This window comes from Thalassophryne amazonica, chromosome 3 (genome assembly GCF_902500255.1).
Source record: "Thalassophryne amazonica chromosome 3, fThaAma1.1, whole genome shotgun sequence".
Lineage (NCBI taxonomy): Eukaryota > Metazoa > Chordata > Actinopteri > Batrachoidiformes > Batrachoididae > Thalassophryne > Thalassophryne amazonica.
The window spans coordinates 46,387,559-46,414,740 of record NC_047105.1 but is presented as its reverse complement, the minus strand read 5'-3'; the positions used below and the strand labels follow the sequence as shown (position 1 = coordinate 46,414,740).

The 27,182-nt window shown below is 43.2% G+C and overlaps 1 protein-coding gene across 1 annotated transcript in view; it reads left to right on the top strand.

Annotated features, from left to right (window-relative positions):
• Positions 1-27,182, top strand: part of itga7 (integrin, alpha 7) — a 109,537-nt gene that overhangs the window by 54,454 nt on the left and 27,901 nt on the right. The window contains 5 exon segments of the mRNA XM_034166166.1: positions 2,758-2,885; positions 5,151-5,230; positions 5,388-5,643; positions 15,418-15,549; positions 26,912-27,119. Coding sequence (XP_034022057.1) covers positions 2,758-2,885; positions 5,151-5,230; positions 5,388-5,643; positions 15,418-15,549; positions 26,912-27,119 — 804 coding nt within the window.

Genomic DNA, 27,182 nt, shown 5'->3' with positions numbered 1-27,182 from the left:
ACGATCACATTGATAAATGCCAAGTAGCGCAGCCATTTTGGCGTACAGCCCATATACACTCAAATATCGCCGTACGCAACGCTGATACATGAGGCCCACTGTGTGTATGTTGTCGTCATTAACGTTCATAGAGCAATTTGTGACATTCATGAGACCCAATGAATGATGACAAAAAGGTGACAGCATGTTATATCATGGCATACCATACACAGCAAGTACATTTTAAGTGAAAGAACGCACGCCTTAACTCGCATGTGGGACGCACTGGCCTGTTCGGATTGTAATTAACGTGTACCCTAGCCAGCCACAACTATGCAGTAAGTAAAGTGTGATGCTTGTTACCTGACCTGAGTACAACGTGAATTGCGAAAATAAAAGCTCCACTGAGCTACAACCCCTGGCAATAATTATGGAATCACCGGCCTCGGAGGATGTTCATTCAGTTGTTTAATTTTGTAGAAAAAAAGCAGATCACAGACATGACACAAAACTAAAGTCATTACAAATGGCAACTTTCTGGCTTTAAGAAACACTATAAGAAATCAAGAAAAAAAAATTGTGGCAGTCAGTAATGGTTACTTTTTTAGACCAAGCAGAAGGAAAAAAATATGGACTCACTCAATTCTGAGGAATAAATTATGGAATCACCCTGTAAATTTTCATCCCCAAAACTAACACCTGCATCAAATCAGATCTGCTCGTTAGTCTGGATCTAAAAAGGAGTGATCACACCTTGGAGAGCTGTTGCACCAAGTGGACTGACATGAATCATGGCTCCAACACGAGAGATGTCAATTGAAACAAAGGAGAGGATTATCAAACTCTTAAAAGAGGGTAAATCATCACGCAATGTTGCAAAAGATGTTGGTTGTTCACAGTCAGCTGTGTCTAAACTCTGGACCAAATACAAACAACATGGGAAGGTTGTTAAAGGCAAACATACTGGTAGACCAAGGAAGACATCAAAGCGTCAAGACAGAAAACTTAAAGCAATATGTCTCAAAAATCGAAAATGCACAACAAAACAAATGAGGAACGAATGGGAGGAAACTGGAGTCAACGTCTGTGACCGAACTGTAAGAAACCGCCTAAAGGAAATGGGATTTACATACAGAAAAGCTAAACGAAAGCCATCATTAACACCTAAACAGAAAAAAAAACTGTGGATGACTGGATGAAAGTCATGTTCACTGATGAATCTCGAATCTGCATTGGGCAAGGTGATGATGCTGGAACTTTTGTTTGGTGCCGTTCCAATGAGATTTATAAAGGTGACTGCCTGAAGAGAACATGTAAATTTCCACAGTCATTGATGATATGGGGCTGCATGTCAGGTAAAGGCACTGGGGAGATGGCTGTCATTACATCATCAATAAATGCACAAGTTTACATTGATATTTTGGACACTTTTCTTATCCCATCAATTGAAAGGATGTTTGGGGATGATGAAATCATTTTTCAAGATGATAATGCATCTTGCCATAGAGCAAAAACTGTGAAAATATTCCTTGCAAAAAGACACATAGGGTCAATGTCATGGCCTGCAAATAGTCCAGATCTTAATCCAATTGAAAATCTTTGGTGGAGGTTGAAGAAAATGGTCCATGACAAGGCGCCAACCTGCAAAGCTGATCTGGCAACAGCAGTCAGAGAAAGTTGGAGCCAGATTGATGAAGAGTACTGTTTGTCACTCATTAAGTCCATGCCTCAGACTGCAAGCTGTTATAAAAGCCATAAGTGGAGCAACGAAATACTAGTGATGTGTTGGAGCGTTCTTTTGTTTTTCATGATTCCATAATTTATTCCTCAGAATTGAGTGATTCCATATTTTTTTCCCTCTGCTTGGTCTAAAAAAGTAACCGTTACTGACTGCCACAAATTTTTTTCTTTATTTCTTATAGTGTTTCTTAAAGCCAAAAAGTTGCCATTTGAAATGACTTTAGTTTTGTGTCATGTCTGTGATCTGCTTTTTTTCTACAAAATTAAACAACTGAATGAACATCCTCCGAGGCCGGTGATTCCATAATTTTTGCCAGGGGTTGTATATAAGGCTGACCATGTGTGTGTGTGTGTGTGTGTGTGTGTGTGTGTGTCAGTGCGTTCACACATCTACGATTTCAACCTGAGGGCCCCAGTGACCTCCCCCCTGGTGCCCCCTGTCACCATAGCAAGTTTGGTGTGGATTGCTTAATTACTGTGGCTGTGCATAGCGATCTCACATGCATGCTTCATATATTAAATTTGGGTGACTAGGTTTCAGTGCTGTAAACCTGTTATAGACTGAGAACATTCTAGAGATCTCCGATTTGTTTGTTTGCTCAACATCAGCATTTGGTGACAGCTTACACATCAACTTAACCTAATCAAACTGAACAAACACAATCATTCTTTTAAATTAAATAGGTATAAAAATATGAAAATAGGAATAACAGTAGTAGTAGTTTCATTCTGTTGACAAAGAAAAGCAGAATAAATGAAAACTGGTTCCATGAATGTCATATGCTAATATTTAATATTTACATTTAGTGTCATGAGTGCTATGTTTAGACCATCACTTTTTGAGAGTACGCAGCCTCGCTCATCACCTTAGATTTCTATGGCAAATAGACATTTGTTGCTCTTTCATTTATTTCTTTTGGTTGGAACCCAGAACAACTTTTCAATGCAGTTCTAATTGTGGTCCTAACAGAAGTACCTCCTGCTACATCAGCATCACAGAGTTACGTATCTTTGATTTCTTTCTTTTCTTTTTTTTAGGATCCTAGTTGGGGCGCCACAGGCAGCGGGGCAGGGTTCATTGCAGGGCAGTCGGCCAGGAGCCCTGTTTAGGTGTCCAATCACGCCAGAGGAGTATGACTGTGAAAGGGTGGACATCGATGGAGAAGGTGAGCTAGAAAATCAAGTTTGGCTACCTTTGCCGACCATGTGAGTTTCCTGTTCATCTCCATATACCAATGAATATAACATGTAAAGTAAGTGAAAAAAATACTTATTTTTACCCACCTGATTTAGATGAAATATTTGAGTCAAATTACTTCACATAGTCTGCCAGACATGATTATTTTATCAGATGATTATTTCAGTATTAAAAGCATATCACTGGATATTTACAAGAAAATGTCCATAGTAAAGAATCAGTTTTTTTAAAGACACAAAGCAGAATTTGGATTTTGCAGCACTGACCTGCACCCTACCTTGGGTAAAATTTTGCATCATATCAATACTTTTGGTAGATAAACACTGATAGAGAGGCTACGACTCCCCGCTCTCTGCACCAAGGCTGAGGGTGTAAAGTTGTGCATTTTTGATGTAACATTATGTAAACTGACATATGATTCTGTATTCCAAAGCTTCCACGTGACTGTTACACCCGTGTGTGGTGGTTGCACATGTTATTGCTTATAGTCCTTCATGTTCAAAAAGTTTTGATCCAATTTTGACCAAGCTTGGTGGGATGATTTTAGATCAGCCAAGGACATTTTGAGACTGACTTTGGGAAAAATCAGTTGAAAGCCAAAGTCACAGTCCAAGATCAAAATTTTAAGGGCCTGATTTCCTAAGATCCCAGATAATGAGTGCTGAATTGTGTGGACAATCCAAGCATTTGCATGTTGGGGGTGGGTTATTTACTAAGAGTAATTTAATTCTCCATATTGCACATCGTCACCTCCAGGCCTGTGTGTGTGTGTGTGTGTGTGTGTGTGGGGGGGGGGGGGCTGGTGCCCTATTGTAATTGCCATATTTTGCCAAGATTTTGAGGGGGGGCCACACACAGACAGCTACAGTACTTTGTGTTCCACTGGCAGAATGGTGCATAATTATTTACCAGTTTTCTTAAATACCATAGATGGAACAATAATTACATTTCAAAATAGGAGATTGTTTTGTGCAGCACGGTGGGTTAGTGGTTAGCACTGTTGCCTCACAGTGAGAAGGTAATGGGTTCAATTCCCACCTGTGGCCTTTCTGTGTGTTCTTTGCGTGTTCTCCCCGTGTTTGCGTGGGTTCTCTCCGGGTGCTCCGACTTCCTCCCACATCCAAAGACATGCAGGTTAGGTGGATTGGAAACTTTAAATTGTCCGTAGGTGTGCGTGTGGGTATGAATGTGTTTGTTTGTCTATATGTGGCCCTGTGACAGACTGGCGTCCTGTCCAGGGTGTACCCCGTGTTGCACTCTATGACTTGTGGGATAGGCTCCAGCGCCCCCGCGGCCCTCAATTGGACTAAGCGGTTGAAAATGAATGAGTGGGGGAGGAGATTGTTTTGTGTTTTTTGTTTGTTCTAATAGCCAATGTGTGCATCCTCTGCACAGAGCCATGATGTCCCATAGGTGCATCTGTGTGTGCTCACCTGTTCTGCAATTTATGTTTGAATGAAAAAGTATTAACTGAACTCCTTAAAAATGTCCGCCCTTTACAATGAATGACTTAAAAAACCTCTGTGCGGCCTCTTTGCTGGAACAGCATTCTGTCAAGTGCAATGATTTAATGCCAAAGCTTCAGGTTTGCAAAATAAAGATGTTATCAACACCTGCTGAATTGCATTTTGAACTTGATAAATCATATTGCGTGTGCAAATCTCACCTAACTGCATATGCCCTCCCAGAGTTTCGTGAACTCAGGTGGACACACCTGAAATTGCATATACATGAATGCAAATGCCCTAAATGGACAATAGGCACTATTTTTCACATTGGACAGAGGCCACTCAGCATGAACATGTACAAGTATTTACAATTGCAGTGGTGGTTTGTGCACATTTTTCCACATGCAAACCTTTAGTAAACCAGGCCCCTAAATGTCCTTTAGATTTTATTGGTCACATAAGATTTGACCTTGGATGATCTTGAAAAGTCATAACAATGTACCTCATTGCAGTCGTAAAGGATTTTCAAAAGAACTGATCAAATGTGGAGGCCACAGATGACCACATATTAGGGGATGACAGAATCACAGAGAATTAGTAAGCATTAGTCTGTGACACCCATGTGAAGTACTGGTGTTCCAGTCTCTCAGTGCCCCCTCTAGTCATTTTTACAAGTTATGTTGGGAAAAAATTAATAAAGAAATTTTTACCCACAGTGATTGAGATCTGATTAATTTTTAATATGACAACTATTAAGTGGATTTAACATCTATGTTTGTCTTCAGTGAGTCTTGACAGAGAGAGCAAAGACAACCAGTGGTTGGGCGTTACAGTCAAGAGCCAGGGGATTGGAGGGAAGGTGGTGGTAAGTGAACCACATAAAAAAAAAACTGTATCCATGAAAGAAGGTTGCTCTGGAAAGTCTACAATATCTGGTCCCTTTCAAAACCATAACCATTCTGTTTTGAAAATATATGCATTATTTTTAATCTATGACCAAAAATTTCATTATTAATGTCCAGACCTGCGCTCACCTGTATGAGCTCAGGCAACGAGTACATCAACCGTCTGAGACACGTGACCCCATCGGACGCTGCTACGTCCTGAGCGAGGACCTGACAGAGCGAGATGACCTGGACGGGGGAGAATGGAAGTTCTGCGAGGGTCGGCCGCAGGGACATGAGCAATTTGGCTTCTGTCAGCAGGGCCTGTCTGTCAGTTTTACCCCGGACAACAACTTCATTCTGTTTGGAGCTCCAGGAACATACAACTGGAAAGGTACTGTTTCCTGCGGGCAGAATCACCACACACAAACAACTTGGGTCAAATGGATGTTTCTTTAATATGCATGGGAATTTGTGATATTACTTATGTAGTTTACATTTCTTGGTCAATGCATGGATTTATAACGAAATCAGCCTAATATTAAAACAAAATATTTTTTAATTCTGGACATGGAGGATGTGTTGAAGTTATATAAATGATTTTAGGTTATTCCTGCTAAACTACTAACTAACCTTAACATGTAATGACTTTATTTCTTTTACTTGTATTTAGCATTATTATCACACATAAGTGCTATAATATTAAAATGGTCCATCACTTTGGGATTCAAACCCTATTCTCTCTTTTGTGGATATGCATCATAGAAGGTCACAGTTTGAAAAGTTGTCCGTAACTTGGAAGACCTTACTCAGTCCAGGAGGGTGTCCACGATGAACCGAGTTATTCTGTCATTGTGCCGTGGTCTTGTTTTAGCTAAAGCAGAATGTTCAAGATGTTCAAAAGTTTCTTTTTTCTATCTCTAACTGACATACTTTAGCAATGCCTTGCATCTCCATCTCCAGTGCTGTTGTGCTAAAGTTATATTACTGGATTTAATAGCACAACAGGAGACTCCAGTGCAGAGAACCACAAAAATAATAGGCAGAAGTGGTAATCCTGACTTCTGTGAGTACAGGTCCATGCATTGCTTTTGTGTGTGCATCAAAAATAGATGGTTTCACGGATTAGCTCATCTACCTGCCTGAAGAGTTGAACTAATTACAACCCCTATTCCCAAACCCCAATGGTTTTCTGAAGTGCCGCCTGAGGGATTGAAGGTCATGGGTATTCAATAATGGTTTTTGGCCTTGCCACTTATGTGTAGAAAGTTCTCCACATTCTCTGAATTGTCTGATTATATTATGGACTGTAGATAATGGAATCCCTAAATTTCTTGCAATTGAACATTGAGAAACATTGTTCTTAAACTGTTGGACTATTTTTTCATGCAGTTGTTCACAAAGTGGTGATCCTCACCCCATCTTTGCTTGTGAATGGCTGAGCCTTTTGGGGATGCTCCTTTTATACCCAATCATGAGTGTCCTCAGTCCTCCAAATGCTTATTGAGTGTTGTTAGAAGGAAAGGTGATGTAACACAGTGATATACAGACGGTTGCCCAGTTCCGGATCACCTTTTTTAAAGTCCCGCTATACGGAGCCATAATGCAACTGAATGTCCTTTATTGTGTATTGTTGTATTGGGTATTTGGATGTTATTTAGCTGAAAAAGTCTGGGTGGAGTAGTGCTTCTACTTAAAGTGTGAAGCCAAACATTTGCCAGAAATGGATGACTTTTGCCAGTTCCGGATCACGACACTCTGCATCAATTTGGGGGCATTCCTGGCATCTGGCTGGAGCCCTTCTAATGCAGAATGATACACACTGTGCCCGAGATTGTGTTTTGAACACAAAATTATAGAAATAATACTTATTAAATGAGAATTTACTTCATTTCAAAAAGCGCCGTTATATGTTTTTACAAGCAAAAAATGAAGTGTGGAGGTGAGATTTCTCCCGAATTAAAAAGTAAAAGCCCCCACATTCATGTCCATTCGTGATGTTGAAATGACCCCCAAAGTCCACAAGGCTCACAACTACAGACACGAAGCTGCTGCTTCAAGTGATCCGGAACTGGCAAATTTTCGCGTCGGAGATAAATGCGCGCAGCAATTAAACAGCAAGACATAACCAGAGGTGTCAAGTAACGAAGTACAAATACTTCGTTACTGTACTTAAGTACACTTTTTAGGTATCTATACTTTACTCCTTTACTTATTTTTCTGCCTACTTCTGACTTCTGACTGTATTTTATAACTTCAAAACGGGAGCGACGCTAACGCGTTAGCATGTCTATGGCATTTTCAATGTTAAAAGTTAGCATTAAGCAATTGCAGCTCTCATAACGTTCGGGTGCATTTGTTTTCAAATTGTAATATTTCTTAAATTTATTTTTGTTTATATATTAATAATCTAATGATTATTATATACAATTTTAGAGAAAGAGGCAAAAAGAACCTGAATAGAAACACAACAGAAAATATAAAAGCAACTAATGATCATACATAAATAAATACATACATACATACAGAAATAAATAAGTGTTTCTTGTGAACACCTAGTGACTTTTACACCTCCACTTCATCCCTGTCTTATTCTACCTTTTTTTCTTTTTTTTTTTTTAAAGGTTACTTTATACTTTTATACTTTAAGTAGGTTTCGCAGCACATACTTTTTCACTTTTACTTGAGGAAAGAGGTCAAGTTGATACTTCAACTTTTACCAGAGTGTTTTTAAACTGCAGTATCTATACTTCTACTTAAGTAACAAATGTGTGTACTTTTGACACCTCTGGACATAACACACTGACATTTTCTACCCAAGTAAGTAACTATTTTCCCACTCTAGAACCAAAAACACAGAACGGCTAACTCACCTTTGCTACGTCTTAGAGATCTTTACTTTAAAACTTGCAGGAATGAGTGAGTCAGAAAAAGCGCGCACACCACAGACACCGGGATGTTTTGATTCCTCTGGTAATCACAAGGACGGCTGGATCCGGTCGAGCTTGCGGTCGTTTGTAGACAAAACATCAATCTTTCCATTGGTACCAAGTATTAGCTTATTCGTGCTGATTATGAGAAACGGCGGCACAAAAACTACAGCAGTGATCCAGAACTGGCAATGATCTGGAACTGGGCAAGTGACTGTACCACTGTCCCAGCTTTTTTGAAACGTGTTGCAGGCATCCATTTCAAAATGAGCAAATATTTGCACAAAAACAATAACGTTTATCAGTTTGAACATTAAATATCTTGTCTTTGTGGTGTATTCAATTCAGTATAGGTTGAAGCGGATTTACAAATCATTGTATTCTGTTTTCTTTACATTTTACACAACGTCCCAACTTCATTGGAATTGGGGTTGTACAACCCCTGGCAAAAATTATGGAATCACCGGCCTCGGAGGATGTTCATTCAGTTGTTTAATTTTGTAGAAAAAAAGCAGATCACAGACATGACACAAAACTAAAGTCATTTCAAATGACAGCTTTCTGGTTTTAAGAAACACTATAAGAAATCAGGAAAAAAAATTGTGGCAGGCAGTAACGGTTACTTTTTTAGACCAAGCAGAGGGAAAAAAAATATGGAATCACTCAATTCTGAGGAATAAATTATGGAATCATGAAAAACAAAAGAACGCTCCAACACATCACTAGTATTTTGTTGCACCACCTCTGGCCTTTATAACAGCTTGCAGTCTCTGAGGCATGGACTTAATGAGTGACAAACAGTACTCTTCATCAATCTGGCTCCAACTTTCTCTGATTGCTGTTGCCAGATCAGCTTTGCAGGTTGGAGCCTTGTCATGGACCATTTTCTTCAACTTCCACCAAAGAATTTCAACTGGATTAAGATCTGGACTATTTGCAGGCCATGGCATTGACCCTATGTGTCTTTTTGCAAGGAATGTTTTCACAGTTTTTGCTCTATGGCAAGATGCATTATCATCTTGAAAAATGATTTCATCATCCCCAAACATCCTTTCAATTGATGGGATAAGAAAAGTGTCCAAAATATCAATGTAAACTTGTGCATTTATTGATGATGTAATGACAGCCATCTCCCCAGTGCCTTTACCTGACATGCAGCCCCATATCATCAATGACTGTGGAAATTTACATGTTCTCTTCAGGCAGTCATCTTTATAAATCTCATTGGAACGGCACCAAACAAAAGTTCCAGCATCATCACCTTTCCCAATGCAGATTCGAGATTCATCACTGAATATGACTTTCATCCAGTCATCCACAGTCCACGATTGCTTTTCCTTAGCCCATTGTAACCTTGTTTTTTTTCTGTTTAGGTGTTAATGATGGCTTTCGTTTAGCTTTTCTGTATGTAAATCCCATTTCCTTTAGGCGGTTTCTTACAGTTCGGTCACAGACGTTGACTCCAGTTTCCTCCCATTCGTTCCTCATTTGTTTTGTTGTACATTTTTCGATTTTTGAGACATATTGCTTTAAGTTTTCTGTCTTGACGCTTTGATGTCTTCCTTGGTCTACCAGTATGTTTGCCTTTAACAACCTTCCCTTGTTGTTTGTATTTGGTCCAGAGTTTAGACACAGCTGACTGTGAACAACCAACATCTTTTGCAAAATTGCATGATGATTTACCCTCTTTTAAGAGTTTGATAATCCTCTCCTTTGTTTCAACTGACATCTCTCGTGTTGGAGCCATGATTCATGTCAGTCCACTTGGTGCAACAGCTCTCCAAGGTGTGATCACTCCTTTTTAGATGCAGACTAATGAGCAGATCTGATTTGATGCAGGTGTTAGTTTTGGGGATGAAAATTTACAGGGTGACTCCATAATTTTTTCCTCAGAATTGAGTGAGTCCATATTTTTTTCCCTCTGCTTGGTCTAAAAAAGTAACCGTTACTGACTGCCACAATTATTTTTCCTGATTTCTTATAGTGTTTCTTAAAGCCAGAAAGTTGCCATTTGAAATGACTTTAGTTTTGTGTCATGTCTGTGATCTGCTTTTTTTTCTACAAAATTAAACAACTGAATGAACATCCTCCGAGGCCGGTGATTCCATAATTATTGCCAGGGGTTGTAGAATCAGCTGGTTTCGTGGGTGGAAGTGCAGGACTTTTACTCACAGAAACTGGGATTATCTACCTCTGAAATTACAGAGGACATGTCAGAGTAAAAGCACAGATTAACAGAGGAGAAACACTAGAGATCGCAAGGAATAAAGGACAAGGAAGATAATCATTAGAGGGCAATAAACATGGAGGAGAATATCACTACAATTCAATGAAACAACACAGAATAAGTAAAAGTGGCAAATAGCACTAGCAGGAATAGGCACCCAGTGGCCCGAATAAAACACCAGAAACGTGACCTTCACACGCCGCTCTGTTATGGTTATAGGCCATGAGCCTCCAGGATGCATATCTGTGAAAATGAGACCAGGTCTTAGTTAAACACTGCAAAAACTGTCCCTCTTAAAATAAGACAAATAATCTGAAATCTAGCCAAATTGTCTTGTATTAAGAAAAAAAAAAATGCCAATGGAGTAAGAAAAAAAATTCTCAAAACTAGCAAAATGTTTTGGCACTGAATAATCAGAATTATTCAAACTAGACAGAATTCTTATTGTAAGATTAGCCTCTGTCTTAAAATAAGGAAAACAATCTTGTTCCTTTTGTTATGTGTCGGACGCAGCTCGGAGAACCGACCAGCGTTTGAAGGACCCAGTATGAAATAAGCAGAGCACGGTACAAAGGCTAACTGAATTTAATACATAACAGTGATACAAAAAATAACAAGAGAAAGTGCGGTCTGGCGTGGTGCGCTCCCAGCAGCGCTAACGGTCCGGAGCCAGAAGCTGTTCGGACCCAAGGACCCCGCCGACACCCCCCAGGTGGCCGCAACAAACCGAGTCTGTGAAAGAAGGAACCATTATGTGAGTCCACACTCTACACACAGAGACAACACTTAAAGGTGTACAAACAGCAAACACTTCCTGGCTTGATTACTAATCAGCTTCCCAACCTGCAGGCATGGAACATCCAGTTCACAAAACTCCACTGCAGTGGAAGCCGATACATGACTAACATACAGCTCAATATAATAAAGGTGTGAGGGACACCACATTTACTGACTGTATAAATGTTAGTCACAAAATCTAACGTACCTCAGGAAGTGTGCTGACGAGCGTGAGACCTCACCCCCTCCTCTTTCACAGACCGTGCATCAAACCCTGGACGTTCTCTGCATCCACTGATGATGAGATGGCTCCCGAGACGACGATCTCACCCGTCTGGTCACAAGGTCGAGTCTCTGGCAAATAAACACTGTATACTCCAGTCTTAAATGCCACCATGTTCCAATCCATATAGATGCACCTCAGCTGTGAGTCCTGACGAGCCGCAGGTGATCAGGGTGAGGTCCTGATAACCTCAGCAACACAGCCACTCAGTCCCAAATGCAAGCCACCTGGAAGGAAAAACAAAAGACAGAAACAAAAAGGCAGCCAGGCCCCCCAGCCATACAACAGTACCCCACCCTCACGGGAAGCCTCCCGGCGACCACACAAACCTGGCCCAGGAGAAACACCCCCCTCCAGGGACCATGGCTGGAAACCGCATCTGCATTCGTCTTCCAATAGAATGGTTGATGTCCTCTCCTCTGGCTGCATCCTTGCCTTTGTTTCAGTCAGTCACTTAGCACAGGTGTGGCCAGGAGTTCTTAAACCTGTGCAGTCAGCCTTTATCCAACCATGTGCGGTCATTAGTCATAAAACAAAAAAGACAAACACAAACAACCAAACCACCCCCCCCCCCCTCCCCAGGGGACCGTCCTATCAAACCCCGGGATGAGGAGAAAAGAAAAACCCCAAACTTAAGCGTACAAATAAAAGCGCTAAAACACCCCCCCCCCCCAAACGACATGTAGGGACCAACACCCCCCAGAGGACTTCCCGCCAGCTCCAGGAGTAATAACCACAGCCGAGGTCCCTCTGGGATCCAACGTCACCCACGGGGACTCCCAGCGCCTCCCAGAGGACCACTCGTCAACCCCAGGAGATGCCTCCCCTCACGACCAACGGACCCAGCCCCGGCCGTCTATGGCTAGATGGACCCACAGCCCTTTCCCCCCCAGAGGACACCACAGTCAAACCCTGAGGGCGGAAACTGGGGGGAAAACACCCCCCCCCCCCAGGTGCAGAGGTTACCTGGGAAACGCCCAGCATAACCACACTGCACCACTCCAGCAACGCCGCCACTACGGCTCACACGGCTGGAGCCAGAGGAGAAGAGAGGGAACAAAAAGAAAATACCCCAAACCCCCCCCTCCCCTCCCGGGTGCAGAGGTTACCTGGGAAACGCCCAGCATAACCTAACTGCACCACTCCAGCAACGCCGACACTACGGCTCACACGGCTGGAGTCAGAGGAGAAGAGAGGGCATAACAAAAAAAACAAAAAAAAGAAAGAAAAAACAACAACCCAAATACCCCCCCACGACCCCCCAGGGGACCGTCCCATCAAACCCTGGGAGGTGAAACTGAAAAAAAAAATAAAAAGAAAGACTAACAGACTGACATAAGGTTGCTCGGGTCCTTCTTTTTTTTTTTTTTTTTTTTTGGCAGAACTGCAGGGTCACGACCCCAGACACTAAATAGTGAAAAACAAAAAATAAAATCCCACACAAAAAGCAACTCAAAAAACACCCACACAAAACAAATAAGGGATTTATACCGTCAAGCTCCAACAAATGGAACACACCTGTTCCAACTTAAGAGCTTGACGGTAATGTGACTCAGTCACCAAAAGAGGGAGCCAAAGTGCTAAAAATGAAAAACCCCCTTTGGTAACTGAGAAAACAAACTCATGCTGCCTTTCTGTGAGCAGCATACAACCAAAAATGTGATTCAACTAAATAACACTGGAGCTGACACAACAGACGCAGTAGCTATCATTACCCGGGGAAACGGGGCTACGACTGTAACACAGGAAGCACCGCGACCCGTGCCACAGAGCTCCGCCGTGCGCGTTCACCCATTACAGACTCACTCCTGCAGCTCCCGTTCAAACCTCTTATCCGGTCGAAGTGCGACGCGAAGCCGTCGCCAGTCACACTCCACCACGACCCACGGATAAGGCACACACAGGAACACGGCTGCAAGAGAGCACGAATCAGTATTCAGTAATGGGTCTCAAACACGCACCATCCAGGCGGAGAGCACCCGCAACTGATCCGGATAACTTCTGAACGTCTGCTGCCGCCTTCCCGGCGCGTTACCGTCTCTGCTACCGCTGGGTCCGTGATGTTTGGCCAGAGACTACTGTTATGTGTCGGACGCAGCTCGGAGAACCGACCAGCGTTTGAAGGACCCAGTATGAAATAAGCAGAGCACGGTACAAAGGCTAACTGAATTTAATACATAACAGTGATACAAAAAATAACAAGAGAAAGTGCGGTCTGGCGTGGTGCGCTCCCAGCAGCGCTAACGGTCCGGAGCCAGAAGCTGTTCGGACCCAAGGACCCCGCCAACACCCCCCAGGTGGCCGCAACAAACTGAGTCTGTGAAAGAAGGAACCATTATGTGAGTCCACACTCTACACACAGAGACAACACTTAAAGGTGTACAAACAGCAAACACTTCCTGGCTTGATTACTAATCAGCTTCCCAACCTGCAGGCATGGAACATCCAGTTCACAAAACTCCACTGCAGTGGAAGCCGATACATGACTAACATACAGCTCAATATAATAAAGGTGTGAGGGACACCACATTTACTGACTGTATAAATGTTAGTCACAAAATCTAACGTACCTCAGGAAGTGTGCTGACGAGCGTGAGACCTCACCCCCTCCTCTTTCACAGACCGTGCATCAAACCCTGGACGTTCTCTGCATCCACTGATGATGAGATGGCTCCCGAGACGACGATCTCACCCGTCTGGTCACAAGGTCGAGTCTCTGGCAAATAAACACTGTATACTCCAGTCTTAAATGCCACCATGTTCCAATCCATGTAGATGCACCTCAGCTGTGAGTCCTGACGAGCCGCAGGTGATCAGGGTGAGGTCCTGATAACCTCAGCAACACAGCCACTCAGTCCCAAATGCAAGCCACCTGGAAGGAAAAACAAAAGACAGAAACAAAAAGGCAGCCAGGCCCCCCAGCCATACAACACCTTTGCTTGGATAATTTGAAATCCATTGTCTTTCCTTGTTATTGGATAAATACAGCTGGATATTAGCGGGAAAAAAAATGATTAAGAAACAGTGAGACACATCCCAAAATAGGACATTTTTTCCTATGTAAAAATGCTTGACAAAATAATTTTTCTGTTTAGACAAAAAATAAGTCAAATTTTCTTTAAACTTTCTTAGATATCAGTTTTTGCAGTGAATATAATGAATTCATAAATCATTCTACTGATAGGACATGACGTGTACAGGATAATGCTGTGCACTTAATTAGAAATTAGTTATTGAACTTTCTTACAGCACCATCATAAATAAGATATTGCTACTAGGCTTTTCTGTATGTTCTGTAACAAATTATGCTGTTATAATGTTGCATTTAAATGATGTCTTTTGGTACATTTTTCTGATTTTGAAAGGGTCACAAAATGGAATTACTCACCAAACTAATATAAATCAACCCACAATACAACAAACAAACAAGAAAAACAGGTTTGTAAGAAAGGAAACTCACAAAAGACACTTTAGTCAGAATGTCATGTAGCCCACAGAGGCATTGTAAGTCCTACGCAGCCCAGGCTCACGTTTTTTTTTTTTTTTTGCGTGCTTAATATCGTGCAGCCGTCACAGAATGTATTACAATGAATTTGTGCTGCTGTGACGAAAATGAGGTGCTTTTCGTAACAATATCATGAAAATTTGACTCATTTTGTGATGGGGCATGAAAAAAAGAACAGACAAAAAAAAAACAAAAAATGTGAGACTGGGTTTAGTAAATCACACAAGTATAAACGCAAGCACTGGTCAAAATTTACCTTAGAGTGGGAGAGAATCTACAGCAGAGTTTGAAACCCTAAATATATTTAACTGTACCACACAATATGTCCCCTTTAAAGAATGGTACTGTCCACCACATACTGTTACACAACATGTATTATATGCAGAACATATGAGCGTGCACGTGTTGTTGTTATCTTGCTGTGCCCTCAAGTGTTTCCATTCCAGGTGAGCTGCGCGTCCAGCTGCTAAACCAGACCCTGCTGGATCTGGGTTTGTACGATGACGGCCCCTACGAGGTGGCAGATCAGAAACAACTCAATGCCCAGCTGATTCCTGTGCCCTCCCACAGTTACCTGGGTAGGACTCGCCCTCCCTGCTCACTGCTGCCTGTGCACAGGAGAGAAAGAGAGGCCAGCGGTGGACGACACCGGAGCTCAGACTGCACCGCCGACGGGTCAAACTGCAAGATGCACAACACAAACAGTGGCCCATTAGAGAGAGGACTCACGTTTATCTTCTCATCTCTCTCTCTCTCTCTGGGCTCAACGTCAGTGTTTGGGACACTTTCCCACGTGAATGTTTCCTGACCCGAGTTATTATGATGCGCAGTGTTTACTTAAATTTGGCCCTCTCCCTTATTTGTCCTGAGGGAAATCTCTACACCTTAAAATCAGCACATATCCTCCACGGCCCTTCTCTGAAAGTGAAGTACGTGCCTGCAGGGTACAGTCTGAGCCCAAAGTGTCGCCTCCATCAGGTACCCGGCGGTTTTGCAGAAACTGCTGAGGCACCCCACAAACAGAGCACCAGTCAGTCACAGCCTGTCTCACCTGCACCTCCCTCTCTCCCCCTTTATTTTTTCCCTTTTCACTCCCTTTTCCTCCTTACCATTCCACCCCCCTCCCACCCCCCTTGCACTCCTCCCACAATCCCCTTCTCTCTGTCTGTTCTGTTCTGTTTGGGCCATATAGGGCTTTTGTTCATGGCTAGTCCCATTGAAGATGCACTGCTGTACAAAACTCTGGAGCCCTCCACCCGACCTACATCGTTTGAGGATGTAGCTCATAATAGCTACTTAGGTTTGTTGGCTTGAGGTGTCTTTTTTTTGTTTGTTTTTTGGACTGGACTGGACTTGTAGTGGACAATTAGTCTAACCCTCTTTTCTGTCTTTATTCTTTGTGTATAGAGTTTTATGTGTAATCTTTGTTACATCCAAACCTAGCTCCTTTACTGTTATAAAGGGACAGCCAAAGAAGCCACTTTCCACCACAGTATGGAAAAAAGATAATTATGGAATGATTTGGAAAATATATGCAAAAAAAAAAAAAAAAAGAGGAAAAACTTTAAAATTAGATTAGATTGAACTTTATTAATCCCTTGGGAAGACTCTACTAGGGGAGCTACGACCAGTACTTTTGCATTGCCCCCCCCTCCAGGAATAAACCAAACCAACTATTTTAGGTTCCTTAGATGACCCCAAAACACAATCAGGATGTTCCCAAAAATAAAAACTGGCCTCAAGCCAGTTATCCAAGATAGCATCCAAGATGGCCGCCAAAATAGGTTTTTTTTTTTCACCTAAACACCAATGATTTCTGTCATTATTAAGTTTATTGTTTGTTCTTGCTATGTATTTTAATGATAAGGGTCTATTGGTGGCCATTTTGGATGCCATTTTAAATCTTAAACCCATTAATGAATTTAATTTAGGCACAAATAGGTTTGCTGTGACCTGCACTGGTCTTCCCATTGAATCTCTGTGATATTTAAGTTGTTTATATGTTGTGTAAAGGTGTTTTAGTGAAAAAAAAAACAAAAACAAAAAAAACCTATTTTGGTGGCCATCTTGGATAACTGGCTTGAGGCCAGTTTTTATTTTTGGGAACATCCTGATTGTGTTTTGGGGTCATCTAAGGAACCTAAAACAGTTGGTTTAGTTTAGTCCGGGGGGGCAAAGGGGTGGCCGTAGCTCCCCTAGTACTCCCTCAGGCAAATTGAGGTTCCAGCAGCATTACATCGCAGCACACAGGGTAAGAAGCACAAAGAGTATCAAAAGTGAAAGTAAAACAAAAAACAAACAAAACAAAACAGTTTGGAAATATCAGTATAACTAGACAAATATAAATACCAGGCATACTGTTCACTACTGGCTTACTGGCTACTACTGTTCCTCTCCTTCCCGTCCTCTGTCACCCTTTTGCTCCTCCTTCCCCAAGTCAGTAGTTATACAGTTTCTAAGTCACAATTTCAAGATCCATCCATCCATCCATTTTCTTCCACTTATCCTAGGTCGGGTCGAGGGGGCAGTGGCTCAAGCAAAGCCGCCCAGACCTCCCGATCCACACACACCTCCCCCAGCTCCTCCGGGGGAACCACAAAGCGTTCCCAAGCCAGCTGAGAGACGTAGTCCCTCCAGCGCGATCTGGGTCTTCCCCGGGGCCTCCTCCGATGGGACGTGCCCGGAACACCTCTCCAGCGAGGTGTCCAGGGGGCATCTGGAAAAGATGCCCGAGCCACCTCAGGTGGCTCCTTTCGACATGGAGGAGCAGCGGCTCGACTCCAGGCTCCTCCCGAGTGACAGAGCTCCTCACCCTATCTGTAACGGAGCGCCCAGCCACCCTGCGGAGGAAACTCATCTCGGCTGCTTGTACTCGCGATCTTGTTCTTTCGGTCATGAGCCAAATCTCATGACCATAGGTGAGTGTCGGAACATAGATCGATCGGTAAATCTAGAGCTTTGCCCCCCTGCTCAGCTCTCTCTTCACCACGACGGTCCGATACAGCAACCGCATCACTGCAGATACTGCACCGACCCATCTATTGATCTCACGTTCCATCCGTCCCTTGCTTGTGAACAAGACCCCGAGATACTTAAACTCCTTCACCTGAGGCAAGGACACCCTACCGACCTGAAGAGGGCAAGGCACCTTTTTCCGGTCGACAACCATGGCCTCAGATTTGGAGGTGCTGATCTTCATCCTGGACACTTCACACTCGGCTGCAAACTGCCCCAGTGCACGCTGAAGGTCCTGGTTTGATGAAGCCAACAGGACCACATCATCCGCAAACAGCAGTGATGAGATTCTGTGGTTCCCAAACCGGACCCCCTCTACACCCTGGCTGTGCCTAGAAATTCTGTCCATAAAGGTAATGAACAGAACCGGTGACAAAGGGCAGCCCTGGCGGAGGCCAACGTGCACCGGAAACAGGTTTGACTTACTACCGGCAATGTGAACCAAGCTCCTACTGGGGTTGTACAGGGACAGGATAGCCCTTAGCAAAGGACCCCAGACCCCTGTACTCCCGGAGCACCCCCCACAGGGCGCCTCGAGGGACATGGTCGAACGCCTTCTCCAGATCCACAAAGCACATGTGGACTGGTTGGGCGAACTCCCATGAACCCTCGAGCACCGATGGAGGGTGTAGAGCTGTTCCAGTGTGCCGCGACCAGGACGAAAACCACACTGCTCCTCCTGAATCCGAGGTTCGACTATCGGTTGAATTCTCCTCTCCAGCACCCTGGAATAGACCTTACTGGGGAGGCTGAGGAGTGTGATCCTCCTGTAGTTGGAACACACCCTCCGGTCCCCCTTCTTAAACAGAGGGACCACCACCCCGGTCTGCCAATCCAGGGGTACTGTCCCCAACCGCCACACGATGTTGCTGAGATGTGTCAACCGGGACAGTCCCACAACATCTAGAGACTTAAGGTACTCAGGATGGATTTCGTCCACCCCAGGAGCCTTGCCACCAAGGAGCTTTCTGACCACCTCTGTGACTTCTGCAAGGGTGATGGACGAGTCCGCCTCTGAGTCCCCAGTCTCTGCTTCCTCATCGGAAGACATGACGATGGGATTGAGGAGATCCTCGAAATATTCCATCCACCACCCAACAACATCCCCAGTCAATGTCAACAGCTCCCCACCCGCACTATAGACAGTGTTGGTGGAGAGCTGCTTCCACCTCCTGAGGCGTCGGACGGTTTGCCAGAATTTCTTCGAGGCTGACCGATAATCCTCCTCCATGGCCTCTCCGAACTCCTCCCAGACCCGGGTTTTTGCCTCTGCAACCGCACAGGCTGCAGCACGCTTGGCCTGCCGGTACCTGTCAGCTGCCTCCGGGGTCCCACCTACCAGCAAAGACAAGTAGGACTCCTTCTTCAGATTGACGACATCCCTTACTTCCGGCGTCCACCACCGGGTTCAGGGATTGCCGCCGCGACAGGCACCAGAGACCTTGCGACCACAACTGAAGGCAGCCGCATTGACAATGGAGGTAGAGAACATGGTCCACTCGGACTCCATGTCTCCAACCTCTCCTGGGATCTGGGAGAAGCTCTCCCGGTGGTGGGAGTTGAAGACCTCGCTGACAGAGGCTTCCGCCAGTCATTTCCAGCAGGGGAATGACTGGCGGTGGCCTGCCAGGTCTTACCGGCTTCCTACCCTCCCAGCGGATCCAACTCACCACCAGGTGGTGATCGGTCGACAGCTCTGCCCCTCTCTTCACTCGAGTGTCTGAGACACGTGGCCGAAGGTCAGATGATACGACTACAAAGTCGATCATCGACCTCCGGCTCAGGGTGTCCTGGTGCCACGTGCACTTATGGACACCCCTGTGCTCAAACATGGTGTTCATGATGGACAAACTGTGACTAGCACAGAAGTCCAACAACTGAACGCCACTCGAGTTCAGATCAGGGAGGCCGTGCTTCCAAATCATGCCCCTCCAGGTCTCACTGTCGCCGCCCACATGGGCGTTGAAGTCCCCCAGGAGAACAATGGATTCCCCGGTTGGAGCACTATCTAGTACCCCTCCCAGAGACTCCAAGAAGGTTGGGTACTCTGCACTGCTGCTCAGCCCATAGGCCGAGACAACAGTGAGAGACCTGTCCCCAACCCGAAGGCGTAGGGACACAGCCCTCTCGTTCACCGGGGTGAACTCCAACACATGGCGACTGAGCTGGGGAGCAATTTCAAGATGAAATGTGGAAATTATGATTTTCTGTCCTAATTAGCAATATACTAAGTCAAAATGATAGCTTTTTAAGTTCTAATTATGCAACATTAGGTCAAAATTATGATGCTCTCAGTGATTATTATGAGGTAAAAAAAAAAATCTGAATTTTCGCTGTCTCTTAATTAATAATATAGTAATACAGGCTTGTTGCCATTGTGCATATACACTCACTCACTCACTCACTCACTCATCTTCAACTGCTTACTCCAATTAAGGGTCACGGTGTTGTACACATACACATACAACAAAAATTTGTCCTTTGCATTTAACTCATCTGAATTACATTTAGACACAATCCATCTGCTAGCAGTGGGCAGCCACAGTCCAGCGCCTGGGGACCAACTTCAGATGTACAGAGACAGAAGCAGACCCTAAATAAACATGTTTTTGATTGTGGGAGGAAACCAGAGTGCCTGGAGAAAACCCACACAGACAAGAGGAGAACATGCAAACTCCACACAGAAAGGGTGGGAAGCGATCCCATGACCTTCTTGCTGTGAGGCATCAGTGCTAACCACTAAACTTTCTAATTATTCCTTAGATAGTTAAAATGTTGGCAAATGTCTCACAAGTATGTCTTTGAAACTCAAAATTCCATTAGTATCTCATAATTATGAAAAGGTTGAAATGCTAAGTTACTGAAATAATCTCATATTTTTCACAGTATCTGTAAAATAAATTTTCACATCATTCCATAATTGTCAGCTTCTCCCACCACCTCCTCCCATGGCAGAAACTTCTATCAACATCTGTATATTCAAAAACATTAGATTTGTCTAATTTAATCAAATCCATCAATTTAAATAATGCAATTAATTAATTACATTAAATATGATTATTTTTTTAAATGACTATTTTACTGGTTGGTAGCACCAAGTAGCTTTTTATCAGACAGTTGTAAGGAGTTGGTTGTCTCTATGTAGCAGCACGTTATGTGTCTCTTCTTTTTGTATAGTTTTGTTGTCCGGAGTGTGTCGAGTCAGTTTGTCAGTCTGCACGTTCTTGTCCCGATGAACTTTTCCAGGCTAACTCGGTGGTGGTTTTCTTGCTGGTCATGATAGTTTGACTAAACATTTTTGCTGTGTGAATGGGTTTAACTAACAGTAACATTAGAGATTCAGACTGTCACCTCTGCTGATTAGGTCCAAGTTTCTTCAGATAGATGATTACGTCTAGACTGGTGGTCACCAACCTTTTTTTTCGCAATCAACAAGTACCTCTTTATATTTAATATCCTTTTACATCGATCTGTCCCTTTATTAAAAAAGGTTTTTACCATTTTTGAGATCAGTGGTGGCACATGAAATGCACATCTATCAGACCACCATCACACTGTGTCCTCATATCCTACATTTCAATAAATGGTAAATGGACTGCATTTATATAGCGCTTTTTCATCTGCATCAGATGCTCAAAGTGCTTTACAATAATGCTTCACATTTCCCCCAATGTCAGGGTGCTGCCATACGAGGTGCTCACTACTCACCGGGAGCAATAGGGGATTAGGTTCCTTGCCAAACATCCTTTAGTGATTTTCCGGTCAGGCTGGGATTTGAACCAAGGATCTTCTGGTCTCAAGCCCAACATTTAACTACTAGACCATCACCTCCCCTCAAAATAGTAGAATTAAGACATTTTTCCACATCTGTGGAGGAATTTTTGATGATGGTGCTGACAAAATGTTTACAAAGGCATCCAAGCAGATTTTTCTTTGCTGTTTCATTCTCTTTCCAAGAGTAAAAATAGTTTTGCAATAAAAGAAGAAAAATCTGACAGATTTTTCTCACAGTTTAGCCTGTGGATACATTTCATGAACAACTGTGTGACCAGCCCCAGTGCATCCAGTGCTGTTCCCCAGGCGAGGCTGATGCCAAAATCCCAGTGGCCGTAGTTGTGGACCACGGGCACCCCACAGCCCTCCATCAGCACCAACTCCTTCTCCACCCTTGGGTTCTTCCTGCCCGGCCTCAGACCGACCCACTCACTGAGAACTTTGGCTTTTCTCAGTGATGGCTCCAGTTTGATGCCATTGTCCATGAAGGACTTTGTGTCCTTTTTGTCCACCTGTGGACTCCAGTCCTCTTAATTTGTTTCAGTGTTCTGTGCAGTGTTGGTTATATCTGCAGATTTTACTTTGTTTCCTTGTGGTTTACTTGTGTTCTTCAGGTACTTCAAGTACTTTATAACGGAGGTGCTACAACTGCGTGAGTTGCAATAAGAAGATATTAAAATGAAACAAGAGCAATTGGAGATTTCTGATGATCTGGATCACTTCCATGGCATAATATCGATCTGTGGTGCAAATTTGGTGAAAATCCATAATGTAGTTTTGACGTAATCCTTCAAAGCCTATATAAAGGGAAATCTTGATCCAGAATCCAGATCTGGTGTTGGTCAAACACTCGCTGGTCAAACAGTCCCCTCCTAAAAATTGGTCCACCCTGCCTTCACTGCTTATGGATCATTTGGGACCACATCAGCTCATCTGAGTCTGATTCTCTACACTCAAAGCGATCAAGGGGGATAATGTGATTATTAACCATCAGAGGACAAAGTAAAACCTCTTAAATCATCCTAAAGTCAGTTTTAAGGAGAAACAAGGGGATAATCAGTGAATTGCTGGTGACGCTCAGAAATGACGCATGTGCAGTGAAGGCAGGGGGACCGATCTGTAGGGGGGGGACCATTCAGTTGGCAACACTGGATCTTTCATGGCCTAATATGTATCTGTGGTGAAAATTTTGTCAAAATCTTACATACAGACAGGCAAATAAATAAATAAATGCCAATGATTTTATTACGTCCTTGGCAGATGTAATAATAACAAAACGAAAATGGCATCACATTTTAAGGAGTAACTTTGTGTTTGTCCACAATCATCAACAGATGTTGTGCCAGTCAGCCAACCGCATCCCCATCCAGGTGATATATGCTTTATCATCTGATGTGAAAAATGATCATTGTGTCAAAAAGGTTGGTGTTCGCTGGTGTAGACCTATTTGTCGAAATGGAGACCAGCGTCACAGTGACCAGTTTAGTATGATACCAATGTGAACACGTATTTCTGTCCACAACATCCAGATGATTCAGCATCGTCCCATTTCATTGTTTGACCTTTGTGAGGGGACGCCGACTCTAATCTTATTTTTGATTGGATTTATTAATCCTCTTTTCGGACCATGACACAAACGGCTTCTCTTAGAGGTAGAACTAGCTCTGGTAGAGCCCTGCTTTGAAGTCAGTTGGATGAAAATTGTTTCTGTAATGTGCATGGAGGATTTTCCATAAATTAGTAGCTGCTTTCATGCCTAGAGAGGCTTTGAGTCATCTTTTATTAGGTGTTATGACCTACTGTCTATCTCCTTTCTCACATTCTTCAAGGAATGGTTACCCCCTCCTCCCCATAATAAGCTGTCTCCTTGACAACGCTAACTCCCACATGACCGTTTAGTCTTCATTTATAGCTCACATGCTTCTCTTGATCTAACCTGATATATATATGTCCTTATATATATGTCCTACCTATGGTATGCATGCTTAGTGAATGCCACAGATGTTGTTGGAGCCTTTTCAGACTTATTTTACCAAACCGTCATTAAATCCAGCAGGATTCCACATGATTCCTTTGTGACAAGGATGGAAAAAAGGCAGCCTGTTCAATGCTTTGCTTCCATCAAGGCTGCATCCAGTCCTGTTCATGGGATCTCTTTGTTGAAGGGCTGAATGAGATTCTTATGTCAAAACCAGTTTTCATGATACAATACAAAAAAAAAACAAAAAAAAACTTCACTGCTCTATTTGTTGTATGCACAGTGACGAGGCAAATATTTCGTTCAGTGTTTGACAACCTGCTACATTTTCAACTGGTTATATTGTCTTGATTTTGATGTCAAATGAACTAAAACACACAAAAAAATGTTCAAATTCCTGGGATTTGATTGAGGTCAGAAGACAAAAGAGACATTTCAGGTCCTCTTCATTTTAAGTGGAGCAAATAGAAAGCTAGAGTCACAGTAATTTAAGTCCAAGATTCAATGCCTAGCCTCAGCTGTTACTGAGATCAGGTGTGTGTGTGTGTGTGTGTGTGTGTGTGTGTGTGTGTGTGTGTGTGTGTGTGTGTGTGTGTGTGTGTGTGTGTGTGTGTGTGTGTGTGTGTGTGTGTGTTGGGGGGGGGGGGGGGAAGTGGGGAAAAAAAAACCCAGGAACAAAACTTGTATTGTTCATCACATTTTTTGTAATAAGTGTAACCGTAACATTTACATAGAATTTACATCCATCTAATGCAGCACCCAGCCCCTCTTAATAGTTCTGCCACCGTAAACCCTAACCCCTTAACCCTAACTCTAAACCCTAACCCCTAACCCTAAACCTGAACTTAAACTTAACCCTAACCCTTAAACCTAAACCCTAACCCTTAACCCTAAACCCTAACCCTTAACCCTAAACCTAAACCCAAACTGTTAACCCTAAACCAAAACCCTAACCCTGAACCCTAAACTTTAACCCTAACCCGAACCCTTAAACCTAAACCCTAACCCTAAACCATAACCCTTAACCCTAAACCTAAGCCTTAACCCTAAACCCTAACCCTAACCATTAAACCTAAACCCAAACTGTTAACCCTAACCCTTAAGCCTGAACCCTAACACTTATCCTAAACCCTAACCCTTAACCCGAAACCTAAGCCCTAACCCTAAATCTAAATCCTAACCCTAACCCTTAACCTAAACCTAAGCCCTAAGCCTTAACCCTAACCCTAAACCTAAACCCTAACTGTTAACCCTAAACCTAACCCTGTCTTTAAACAGCTCTTTTCATGGGAGATTAAAACCAGTTTTAATCAGAAACTTTACATGTTTTGTTTTGTTCTTGGGGATCTTTTCCATTGGGGTTTTAATCCACTGGAGTTTTTTTTCCGTACCCGCTTAGATCACAGTAACAGGTGAATTTGACGGTTTGTCTTTCTGTGAATTTGAATCAGGAATGGCCGTGTATCAATCAATCAATCAACTTTTTTCTTATATAGCGCCAAATCACAACAAACAGTTGCCCCAAGGCGCGATATGTGGCAATATCTTCAAAACGGAAAGAACAAGTCAATCAAACCTGGCGGATAAACTCAGTGATCCATCTTTTTGCAGCATAGGTCATGTTAAGGTCATACTTCAAACGTCAAGGTTAAATCATAATCCATTGTCTAAAGCACCTTGCTTTAGAAGGACCCCCCTTCGAAGGACCCCCCCCCCCCCGCCCCCAATTGTACCTAAGAAAGGCTGAATAAAAATGAAGTGATTCATTCAGTGGGGAGGGGCTTGACAAGCTAAGAGTAGAAAAAACCACAGGCATGCCCTGTGATCTTTGGCACCTTCTTAGTGATCCTTGGACCCCAGGTTGGGAACCAAGGTCTAAAGCACTTTAGTAGGCTTTCTGCACAGAGATGTACTCTCCTGTAACTAACAAATATATCAGACCTCTAACGTCCATGATGTCATGTGATGGCGCCAAGAAAAGTCAAATAATTAGCTGGCAGCAGTGAAGCACTGCAACTGGAAGGACGGCTTGTTTTTACTGTTTCTTTATTTAAATGTTCTCAAGTCTAACAATGTTCCATTTGAGTCGGTGCAAACATGTTCTGCGAATAATTTCACACCCAAAGTAAAACCATATAACCGATATTTCTGACATAACATCCATGGAATCATGAGTGGGAAGACAGATGGAATAGTGTCCATTCTCATGACTTATTTTCTTAGTCAAAACAATGTTTCGGCTGATTATTTTATTGTTGTGGAAATAGGGTTGTTAATAAATATTTCCTAAGAATATCGCCACTGACTGTCAAGCTAAATGCAGGGACTCTTCCAGCCTCAAGCTTCCACTCTCCTTTTAGTTTACAGAAGTTGTAGCAAGCATGCGTGTCAAAAATGACACCGTGTGGAAAAAGTAGCGTCTCCGTCTTTTGGTTTTCACAGGAGCTCAGACTGTTGCATTCCACACCTGTCACCCCGGAGCTGTTCACTGTTTGTCTCTGTTTGTTAAGCAAAATCCTCCCTCTGCATGTTTATTCAGGCGCATCTTCCCTCTTTGCACGATCTGCACGTGAATGTTTTGTAGCGACGACATCATGATGCTTCTGCTTTTCTTCTCCTGCATGAAATGAGATTTTTTTTCACAGCTTGCAAAGAAAATTTCAGCATTTTGTTGTCACTTGACAACAAAATACTGGATTTCAAAGAACACACACACACACACACACACACACACACACACACACACACACACACACACACACACACACACACACACACACACACACACACACACACACACACACACACACACACACACACACACACACACACACATTCTTCAGGTAATAAATGTGATTAACGTCCACTGTGTGTACATGTTGCCTTCACAATAGACAACTGCTTCCAAGCAGTGGTATCATGAATCTTTCCAGTGTCTTGGAAAGACCCAGTGATTCTCCATCACAAGCTGCACACAAGGCGTTCACACACATCATGACTGTGGCACAAAATCAATATTCACTTAAGACGCACATTTCATTAGTAACAAGATGAATAGAACATGCAACATGGAGATAGGAGGATCCTCCGAGTACATCAGTCAATACTAACCCCTGATCCAACCTCTTCCTGCTCCTGTCCTTTTTGTCTGTGGGCCCTTCTTCATCCTCCAGGGTTCTCCGTGGATTCCGCCATGGGGATCATGAGCCTTGGGATGCTGACGTTTGTGGCAGGTGCTCCAAGGGCCAACCATACAGGTGCGGTGGTGCTCCTGCGGAAGGACAATGTATACCGACTGGTGCCAGAGCATATTTTTTGGGGCGAGGAGTTAGCATCTTCATTTGGATACTCTGTAGCCACTACGGATCTCAACAGGGATGGGTATGGAAATGCTAAATGATTTTTTTTTTTAAAAGACAGGGATCATATAATAAAGGGCGTGGC